The sequence below is a fragment of the Sciurus carolinensis genome, chromosome 3, assembly GCF_902686445.1.
Source record: "Sciurus carolinensis chromosome 3, mSciCar1.2, whole genome shotgun sequence".
NCBI classification, from domain to species: Eukaryota; Metazoa; Chordata; class Mammalia; order Rodentia; family Sciuridae; genus Sciurus; species Sciurus carolinensis.
In genome coordinates, this window is record NC_062215.1 from 92,500,123 (window position 1) to 92,512,185 (window position 12,063).

The window sequence follows — 12,063 nt, forward strand, 5'->3', positions numbered from 1 at the left end:
TTCATTGTGTTTGCAGCTGACATACAATAGGTCAATATAGATGTTTGAAACTAATACCTCCAATTCTAGAACACTCAATTTTAAATTACATTTTAAAATCATATATAGCAGTTGCCCTCCTTCACCTGTCATTTAAAACAACTCAGTATAAAACACACACACACACAGTCACATGAACAACATATGTCATTTGTGGCAGTATGAGTTCATCTGCTAATTTTGGAGGGCATCTTGCCAATATACAACAAGAGTCATCAAAAGAAGTGTTTGATTTGTGTGTGTGTGTGTGTGTGTGTGTGTGTGTGTGTGTGTGGTACTGGGAACTGAACCCAGGGCTTGCTTTGTGCATGCTAAGCAAATGCACTATCTCTGAGCCATATCCCCAGTCCAGTGTTTAACCATTTGATCCAGCAATCTTAATCATTGAATTTATTGCAAAGAAGTTATTGAAAACTAGAAATAAGAGTCCAAAAACACTAATTGTGGCAATATTGTGGAAAAATCTTATGTATTAAATAATGACTGTATATATAAAATCAGTAAAACAATAGATTATCATAAAAATAATAAATATGGCTACATAGATTTGGTCCTGTAAATTTAGTGATAATTTTCATATATTAGGAAACAAAGACAGCAAAAAGCATACAGAGTGGTTAAAAACTGAGATCACAAAGTAAACTACTCACCACAAATGCTGTCACTTTCATCTAATCCATCCCCACAATCATCTTCTCCATCACAAATCCAGTGTTTAGAAATGCATTTTTGTGCAGAACAAGCAAATTGGTTCCAAGAGCAAGAAGAATCTAGAAAAACAAACAAGTCAGCTTGCTTTAGGTGGAAGAGCTAGGGGAAATAAGCTCTGGTGTACTATTGCACAGTAGGTACACATAAGAATAATAGATTGTATATTTTTAAAAAGCTAAATGAAACAAGTTGGAATGTTTTTACCACCATATATATACCTATTCTGCTTGAACATTATAACAATGCACACATATATCAAAACATCACCTGGTTCCCCAAAAATATGTGTACTATGGGTCAATTGTAAAAAAGGAAAAAAATATTGATTGAGATCATCTTAGAACAGATTGAACAATAAGAAAGTTCTTTCTTAGACTTTTCTAAAATAAGCCCTAAAACAAGCCAAATTCCTCTTCTCTGTAACAACTCTACATAAAATTTTGACAACAGTTTGCATATTCCCTCTGTTTCCAAGTTACATACCATGTTCCTTCAACATGGTTCTCATAGGACTTGCTTTTGAACTTCTCACTGTGCTGACTACTCAGCTCTAAGTATATTCCAGACTGTCATTCTTTAAAAATGTATGGGATGGAGACATAAAATAAATATTCCAAGTGCATTTAATAATCCTTTTTAACTTTGATTTATTTTAAAACTAACCAGGAAAAGAAATACACATTAAGCAAGGCAACAATGGGGTGGATACAGACCAAATATGTTTGTTAAGGAGGTTTTAGTTTGAAAACAAAAGTTTTATGCCTATAGGTACTTAACATATTGATGTTTATATGTCATTCCCTTAAAAAGACCCAAACTCATCCGAAGAGTGGATTTTTTTTTTTTTTTACTGGATGTTTATAATAACATACTACATTTCTTTCCAATATCAATTTTGTTATTGTTTTCCTTTACCCCCAGGATCCCCCTCCACCCAGCACACTTATCACCCAGGAATCATTCAAAATAAAGTCCTCCCAAATTAAATTGTTCAAAATACAAACCATTGTCAAAAAAAAACCAGTATTTGTTTAAATCAGGAAGAATATTTAAGAACCACATTTTTACTTAAAATGTTATATGATAAGAGAGAGACTGGACATGGTGGCATGCCTATAATCCCAGTGACTCAGGAGGCTGAGGCAGGAGAATTTCGAGTTCAAAGTCAGCCTCAGCAAAAGAGAAACTCAGTGAGACACTGTCTCTAAATAAAGTACAAAATAGGTTGAGGATGTGTCTCAGTGGTTGGGTGCCCCTGATTTCAATTCCCAATACCAAAAAAAAAAAAAAAAGAAAAGAAAAGAGAGAAATTTAGAAAACTGAAGCCTGGGAAGCAAAATTAGAAGACACAATCAAATAATGATTCCCTATTGAGGAATTATGAATCTGCAGAAATTATTTTTCAAGTTTTCTGTTAGTCTTGTTCAGAATCTGGCTCTAATGTAAAGATATATATGATCTTCACCAAACAAAATGTACTTCCTCATTTCACTATGACATTTACTTTCAGAGGAGTTTGACATTTCATAGAAGATTCATTTTTAATCTTTTTTCTACTCTGTCTATTCACCACAGTGTATATTATTTGTGTTAAAAGTGAGTATATATGCTGCTTTTCTCTATTAGAAATTTCCTTGGTCTGAAAAATCACAAAATCCATAAATTTTATAAAATAAATTTTAAAAGTCTCTTTTACCTTGACAATGTGAAATAAAGTATTCACACAGAGAAATTAGGAGGTAGGATGAATGTTTTGGTAAAAAGAAGCTTAAGGATACTATTTAAGGCTATATGTATAACTAATGCAAAATTTAAAATAATAATAATTGCCAATATCAGGTAGGAGTATAATGTATAAGGTATGTCAAATTCTTATTTTTCATAGCATAAAATACATATACTAATCCCACCTGAAGTTAATATATCAGGAAATTAAAATATAAATATGTTATTTAAATTTGTGGAGGAAACAATTCAATAGAGTCAAAAAATATTACTGCACCCAGGAAGATGTCCTCCTCCATTATAATTTCTTCATTTTACTTTATTTTTTATCATTGTTTTATTTAATAAAAGTGAAAATTGAGATAAAATTCTATTTAAATATATTTGGTAAAATCCCTATGCAAGAGAACATCAACAGGTAAATAATAACAGAGTTCATAAAATTAAAGTAAGACTTAAAGTCTTACCACAGTGGAATTCATCAAGTCCATCCTCACAGTCTTTCTGACCATCACATATCCAGGTATTCAAAATGCATCTTCCACTAGGACAACCAAAATAATTTTCTTCACATTTGTGTTTGTTTTGAACTGTGACAAAATATAGAATGCAATGTCAATTTAAATTAATTTTAATTTTCTTCAATATAGGTAGATAAAACATTGATATTCCTCGAACTGGAAGAGGAAACAAATGGATACAAATAGATGAGATGTTCTTCTGGAGAATGCCCGGGTCCTGAAAACCAGGAGACAACTAAGAATCTGTCACAGAGCAGAGGATACAGGGGGATATCCTAATAATATCCATTTCAGGACTAGGTCCTGACACAGAAAGAAAAACTGCTTAAATTAAGTAGTGTGGAGATTAGATAATTAAGATTAAAGTAAAGGAAAAAAAGCTGAAACAACTTTTAAGTAAATGAATCTAAAACCAACGAATCATATTTGCATGAAAATTATTCTTAATTTCATATGAAGAGTAAACATATACAACAAAATTAAAACTGGTGGATCTCTGCTGAGTGTTCCTACTGCTTTCTATTTTGAATGCTTTCTATTTTGAATGTGCTTTGATAGGAATTAAGCAAATATTCTCTATTTTAAGGGTAGAATATATGTCAAATCAGAATCTCTAAGATTATTATGGGGTTGGGGTTACAGTCCAAAGACAGTGTATGCTTAGCAAGTCTTCAGACTCAGCACAAAAATAAGTAAAAATAAATAAACATGATATTTATTATACTATGAAAAATATCACAAGAATAAAAAGTCTGTACATAAAATTAATTTGTAAATTATAATTTTCAAAACTTACAAAGTTATTTTTATTACTGCTTCCAAGAGAACATATAAAATACTGAATTTTTCTCTGTACTGGATGTCATCTCTTCTCACATACCTTCACATTTCCATAGTTTTAGCTTGGCCCACAGCCAATCCAGAAGCCAACCCTAAAGTATACATGCCAATCACACTAAAACGTCTCATGATGAGCATTTTAAGATAAAAAAGTATCCCTATTTTATATTTTGAAAAAGATAAAAATTTATTTTTTAATAAATTCATGATAAAATCCCAAGATCTGGAATGTGTTTTACAACTGAGGTCTTTTAGGATGCTGCCTAGATATCATTTAAAATATCTTGACTGACCTATCGCTGGCTTCCTGCCTGTGTCCACTTGTCTCATTAAGCAGCATGGGTATCCCTTTCTTTCTTACCCAGTATAAAAATCACAATTATCTACCAGTACTGAAAGCTTACTCTATTATTTATTAACCCTAGAAAGACTTAAAGAATATGAAAAATAAAATAAAATGTCAATTCAATGAATATCTATTATATGGTACTTTCAAGATAATTTCAAAAATTAACTACAGCTCTAGTGAATAAAATGTATTGTGCCAGGCATAGTGCTGGTAATTTCAGGAACTCAATAGGCTGAGACAGGAGACTCATAAGTTTGAGGTCAGCTTCAGCAATGTAGTAAGACCCTATCTTCAAAATAAAAGATTAAAAAGAGTTGGGGAAGTAGTTCAGTGGTAAAGTACCCCTAAGTTCAATACCCAGTACCAAAAGAAAAGAAATGGTATTATTGCAAAAAGAACTTTGGATTAATAATCATAACATACAGGATTCATGATCCCAAAATAATAAAATTCTATATTTAAAAAGCATTTACATTATTAAAAACAGGAATTTGTTTAAAATAAGGAAGAACTGTCATGAGTTACAGTCAAGTGCCTCCAAGGAATTTTTTTCCACTTTCTCTGAGAATGTAGTTAGCAATTTTTAAACTGGAATACCTTAAACAAAGGTATCAGAGAACAATCAATCATGAACCATCATGAATATCAATTTTTCCTAGTAGTTTGTGTAGACGTGTTTATATAAACTTGTATGCAAAATACTCACAAATATAATTTCTTAAAATATTTTTTTAAAAATTACACACCAACTAAATATGGAAAGGTGACTCAGGGCAGGGTAGGCAGAGGCTAATAGCAATATGAATCCAAATTAAAAAGTACCAATTTTACCAGCAAATACCTTTCTCTTCTGAATCTTTTTAAAAGCTCAGTGTCCCTAAATAGAACACTCAGGTCTTTTTCATAGAAGACATTCTTCTAAGAAGTCAGAAAATACTTTTTAGAACTTACATAGATGAAGATGGTTCCTAGGCAGATACAAAATATTACTGCCTGAACTTGATCCAACAATGATAACTATTACTCAAACTATCATGCCAAAAATTGTGTAAACTGTATCAACACCCTAATATTGGCTATATAACATGAGCAAAGTCAGTAGTGAGAAACACTATCTGTCTTGTTAGTCTATCAATAGATATGTCAAGGTTTATGAAATTTCTGCAGAATCTTTATAGATAATACATCTTAAAGACTTAATCACAAATTTTAAAAGTATTAATGAGGAACTAAACATGAAAAAACTTGATCTAAGGACAGATCTTAAGACAGATTTCTTGAGTTCCATTTTATAATTCATTTAAAAAGATCAAATAGCATACTTAGAAGAGAATTATTAAGAAGAAAAAATAGCAAATTTATTTTAATCAAGTAGGTATTCTTTAAATCTTCAACACAAAGACTTTATCTTCCCTCGAATTACCTGGACATTTCAATTCATCTGAATAGTCTCCGCAGTCATTAGACCCATCGCATATCCAAGTTGGCAGAACACACAGTGAGGTAGAATTACATCTTATGAACCCTGTGGTTTTCACTCCAAGTTTATAGAAATGTGTGCAGTCTGTATTATCTAGAAGGATGTAAACAAAAAACCGAAAACACCTCATTTGCAAAGATTACAAGCCTTCTATGTGGGTCATAGAATGCAAGAAAAGTTAACTTCATTTGAGGAAATAAATATGCAATTATTCCACACAACAGGGGTTAATTATATATCAATTCTGGATGAAGCTCAGTAAAAAATTGGACAGTGTTCAACTCAATGCCAAAGGTGTCCAGGCAAGAACAAACAAACAGTGGTGGAATATCTTACTGCAGTTCTTTTCATCTGAAGCATCTGCACAATCTATGTTTTGGTTGCATCGTGCCGATCTTGGAATGCAAGTCCCATCTGCACAGCGGAACTCAACAGTGGCACAGGTTGAAACTAGAAAAACATGCAAATAAATAAATGGAGAGTTGAGATGCAAAATGACTCCTTGCTTTTATATTTGAAGTATTTTAATTAAGCCATATTACTTTATTTACTTGGCTTTTTTAAACTCTAGGCAATCAAACTGGACTCCCAGTCCCACTGCAATACTGGGTTAAATGAACCTTACAGCTTCTCTTGTCATATAATCATATATCTTCTCTATTATTCCCTTTGTTGTGGTGTTTATCAAACTGAATTGCAACCACTGATTGATGTACCTGGAGCCCTACTAAATTTTAAGTTCCATGAAAGCAAGTACTGTGCCTTGCTGCTCACATGGCTGAACTGGTCCAGCATGGAGATAGCATCAAAGAAATGAAGGTTGATGAAAATTACTCTCCTATCTTCAGCAGTACAAGGTTGTGACTCTAAAAGCAAATGCTTTAATTAGTGCTTCATGGGAAATCCCAACCTAATTTCTAAGAAGAAATGGTGCATCCCCTTCTGTGACAGAAAAGAGACTGAGACAGAAGCAGAGGCAGAGAAAGAGACAGACAGATACTGAGGAGACAACTGAAACTATACTTTTTACTCAGAGGTAACAGATGAACATTACCAAAATGTCATCTATTCTATGTCATACTCTTGAATAAGGCTATCATTAACATTTGATAGAAGCAATATGGTTGACTTATGCCAAGGAAAACAAAAATGTAGCATTTCTTTTTTTATTATTTTTTGATTCATTGTACACAAATGGGGTACAACTTTCATTTCTCTGGTTGTACACAAAGTAGAGTCACACTGTGTAGGATAATGATGTTTGTCTCATGTAGCATTTCTTAACCCTGTTGTTTTGAAAGTATAGCTTTGCAATTCTCTGCTATGCTTAGGTGAACTCAGTTTCAATATGCTACTGTCATTGGATACACTTTGCACAAAATGCCTTATTCTTCATCATATACTCCTTTATACTTTGCTTACCCATTCATTCCCACAGAATAGTTTCCAGCAATATGTTGTGAACAGATGTATGGCATAGTATGTATGTTAGATTAACATAGGGGAAAGTTTTACTTCAAATTCAAATTTCCACAGGTTGATTATATTGATGTACAACCTGAAGGGCTCTTTGATTATGCCCCTTTTACAGTGTTGATAGTTTAAAGAGCCTATTTAATTATAAATACAAATTATATCAATTGTAAATGGTTAAAATGTATCTTAAAATATGCAAATTTTACTCAAGGGTGTGTATGCCATTTGTATTTCATAATGCACTGCTCTTATTATATTTAATTGTATCTTGAAATTGCATACTTATTTGGGTTTAAATGATGATTAGAATAAATGTTTTATTTACAATTTGCAATTATAATTGCTTCACTGTTTTTTTCATTATAAATAACATCTTAGCATGTAAAACAGATAATGCCAATATGAGTAGAGATAAATGCATTGTTCCAAAACAGGAACACAATTAGTTTGTTTTATTATTTTTTTATGTCTTAAAAAGCAAAATCTAATTGGTGATTCCTTTCTATTACATTTTAGTTTTAGTTTTTTTTCCCCCTAATGGAAATAGTAAATATAATATATAACACAGTAGATAATCAAGTCAATCATTTACATTTTGTTTTAGACTTCACTATGTATCAGCAGCCTCTTATTAACTCTGTTCCAAATGATTTCTTAAAATCTCTTCGTTTAGAAGACAGGATGTGTTTCTCCATGAAGCATTTTAGAATTTGAATATTTCTAGGCAAACCTATAAAGGATTTTCTCATAACACATTTTTAGTTCTATCTTACAGCTTATTTGAAGTTAGAATTTAGATGCCAGAAAAATCCTAGAGGGGACAAATTTACCATCAGACCATCTCCTAAGTTTGCAGAGAGAATCCTCTGCAGGAATTCCATCAGAATGAGAAAGGGTGGTAAGAAACTAAAGAGGCAAGTTAAACATGGAGGATGGCATTTCAATCAGTTAAGAAAACTGGAAGGCAGAGTAGTGAAATGTCCCTGTAATTCTAGCTACTCCAGAGACTGAGGCAGGAGGATCACAAGTTTGAAGCCAACCTGGGCAACTTAGTAGGATCTCATTTCAAAAAGAAAAAAATAAATTCTGGGGAGAAGTGAGAGAGATGGAGATGCAGTTCATTGGTAGAGCACTTGCCTTACATGCATGAAGTCCTAAGTTTAAGCCCAAGTACGAAAGAAAAAGAAAAAAGAAACAAACAAAGGAAAAGAAAATGGAAGATTGAAGGAGTCTACATTTATAGGGCTTCAAATATAGAACTGGAAGCTCTGAGGTAGAAGAAGCAGTAAAGAAGAAATCATGAGAAAAGTTGAAAAGTGGGGCAAGTTCAATACATCTTAGATTGAATTCTGAGAAGAAATAAAGGAGAAGAACTCTGACTAAATGAAAAGAAACTTAACTGTCAAGTTGTGTGGAATGGTTAGGAGAAGATATTTAAAAGAGACATATGGAAGAGATGAGGTCAGAAGAGTAGAATGGACAGGAGAAAATCCGTAGGATATATATTTTTCTCCCATTTTCTTAACTAAAAATAGAGCTGATGAAACATGGTGAGGAAAAAATCAGCTGTCCTATTATAGAGGGCAACTTTTTCAAACAGGAACAGATTGTCCCTTTATGCTTAGTCCTGTCTCCAGAGAGTCCATGACTTGCTATAGAGTTTAAGAACTACTAGAGGATTAAGTAGAGTAACCAATGTCAATGGGATTGGACCTCTTAAGTCCCTAGAGTGGAAGCAAGATGGCAGCAGGGATTAAAATCTACAGTATGAGTAGGCGAGGAAGGAGAATTTTGTGACATGAGAAATCCATGGAAACAACAGGAACCTCATAAAATAATTAAACAAATGCTTCTTCCTCTCTGTTGCCTCAACTACTTTCTTTCCTTACTTTGTTTTGGTCAGCAAACTATTCAAACTTGTATTACCCTTAGGGTGATTTTGAGAGAGCACAATACTGGAATCTTTAATTTGTTAAGTGAATATGAAAGTTTTTCGACAATCTTCCCTCAGGCTTTTTCAGTCATAAAAAAAAAAGAAAAAAGAAAATAATTTGGTCCAAATAACAATAAGTCAAGTGAGAAATACTAGACTTTTTCCTCTAGATAGTCCAAAAGAAAACATTAGCTTACAAAATGTGAGGGAAAACATACTGCATCCACATCAGGAATAGCAATGAGATAGTACAAAGAAAGAAGATCTGACAGGGATTGTAGATCAAAAGTAAAACCACTCTCTTCTTCATATACTTCCTTAATTTTCCTATTTCTTCCACTTACTTTTTACCATGTCAGATAAAATATTTAATGAGATATGAAAGATGTAAAATCGATTGGTCTTTCTGTGGTTCTTTCAATGTTCCTTATAAATAATGTAAGTCAATTCTCTATTCCAACTCCCCTAACCAAATCTGTGACAAAGGGAAGCTGACAAGAAGAAAAAAATATATAGCATTAAATTTTTTGTCTATTTCTATTTTGTTTACTTTCAAAGCACAACTTTAATTTAATTATTTAATTTACTGCTTAGGTTCCAAGGGTAATGCAAACACAAAGGGAATGCTGATTTATTTTCTAGCCATATTTATCCTTTCCCCTAGCTGGTTATTTGAGAAACCTTTCAAAGTTTTATTATGAACTTAGGATAACCTAAGAACACCAATTTCCTTTCCTTCAGGTATCCTCAGAACTCCCAGATCTCAGTCTCCCTAAAAGCATTTTGGCGAGCCAAAAATCCATATACTTTGCAAGGGAAGCAGTTTATAGAAGGAAGAACATAAATCATGCATTCTTCCAAAATCTAGTCACTCAACCTGTCACACATTCATAAGAGAAATACAAATGACAAAATTTTGAATAACTCTTCATATCCCCCAAGATAACCTGGTGTCTAAAGCTCTCAGTAATGAAGGAAATACCTTTAAAGAAACAGTAAATGGAGGATTGATGAGGATTTAGGATTTCTTTTTCCTCCAAAAAAGAAGAAACCAAACATTAATTTCTCATAAAATACATTTCCATACTGTAAATAGACTCTTCCCTTGAGGAATTAAAAAAATGGTAATGTATGCTATTGATGCATAAATTAAACAAATATTCAATGGCATTTCAGATAATTTACAGATAGCTCTATCTTAGACTTTCACTACAGTCTATGAAAGTCCCCATGCATGTATTGACAATTGACATTACTATTTTATTTTTTTAAATATTTTATTTTGATTATAAACTAGCACATGATTTGTACATGTTCATATATGTACACTAAAGCTCTGGTATCCTGGTGATGTGTTGACCAGAGAGGGAGGAAATGCAAGAGAATGTTTGGAATTAAAATATTTTTCTCCTCTCCCTGAGCCCATACACATGCCTTTTCCTTCATCATCTTTTATGTGCTGAAAAGCAGGGGTTGAGAAGTACACATTGAATCACTGCTGGCTTATGAGAAATGGAAAGAGTGAAGACTTCCCTCTGTGGTTTGAAAAGCACCCTACCAAGGTGTTCACTATGTGAACCAATTTTAGACAAGAGAAAAATCAAACATAGAAGATGCAACAGATGAGTAGATTTTCATCTACAAAGCTACCTATTTGTTTATCTGCAGGTGCTACTCCAGTTAAAAGCACTAATTGTTAACAAGTAATAAAATATGTGCTGTGTCTATAAACAATTTTTACTTTCAAATATTTGCATTTTAAAAGAACTTCAAGGCCTATACTTTGTTAATTTTAAAATATCCAACTTCTACAAGTTTTACACTATTTTCACAAAAGAAAGATTTTGACAGATGCTTGATTCATGAATTCATTGTTCTGTGATCAAAAATATGGCTGAGACAGTTATTACACATAAGTCAAGAGTTTAAACTAAAAAGGTGGAAATGACATTGTGAGCTTTTCATTGCTGTTCAGTAGCTGGTATTGATATCATTAATTAGAATAAAATGGATTTTATAATACAGCTTCAACCATCTACGTAAGAATTCAATAAACAACTAACATGTCCTAGGTACTATATTTCATAAACCCAAACACACTAATTTATTTACTGCTTTTAAAAACAAATTTTCATTTCCTAAGAAGAGAAAAAAATATGGAATCAAATTTTACCAAATTACAGTATGTCCATGTATGACTATGTCACAACAAATTCCACTTTTAAGTATAACCATGATGCACCAATTAAAAGTGTATTAGTAATTCAAGACCGAAGAGTAGAGAATAAAGATCAGGAAGAGGGAGATGAAAAGTCAAGGTACATCATATTTGGGATTGAAATGGAGAAAAGTATGTTATCTGCATTTATGAATATGTCAAAATGAAGCCCCAAATTTTATAAAACTATAATGTGCTAATAAAAATTAAAAAAAAAGGAAAAGGAAACCCATGGTAAATTATTAGCTTTGGATGATTTCTTTTGAAAAACCTTTGCATTTAAAATATGCCTTCTATAGTTTTTGTTCAGTTCTTTTTCATATTTAGCTTGATATTTTTACCATTAACTGCTTCAATGCTGTTATGGTTTAGATGTGAGATGTCCCCCAAAACTCACATGTGAGGCAGTGCAAGAAGGTTTAGAGGAGAAATGATTGGGTTGTGATGGTCTTAACCCAATCAGTGAATTAATCCCCTGATAGGGATTAGCTGAGTGGTAACTGAAGGTAGGTAGGGTGTGACTGGAGAAGTTGGCCATTAGGGAGTGTGGACTGGAGGTATATATTTTGTATCTGGAGAGTAGAGTCTCTCTCTCTGCTTCCTGGTAATGTGAGCTGCTTCCCTGTACCACTCCCTGAGGATTCGAGCCTGCTGTCTTGTGTATTGAGACCTCTGAAATCATGAGCCCCCAAATAAACTTTTCCTCCCCTAAAATTGATCTAGTCAGATCTTTTACTTACAGCAGCAAAAAAAAGCTGACTAAAATAAATG

The 12,063-nt window shown here is 32.6% G+C and overlaps 1 protein-coding gene across 1 annotated transcript in view; it reads right to left on the minus strand.

Moving 5' to 3' along the window:
* The window catches only part of Lrp1b (LDL receptor related protein 1B), a 1,852,169-nt gene that overhangs the window by 263,386 nt on the left and 1,576,720 nt on the right, over positions 1–12,063 (minus strand). The window contains 4 exon segments of the mRNA XM_047543195.1: positions 690–809; positions 2,943–3,065; positions 5,609–5,758; positions 6,002–6,115. Coding sequence (XP_047399151.1) covers positions 690–809; positions 2,943–3,065; positions 5,609–5,758; positions 6,002–6,115 — 507 coding nt within the window.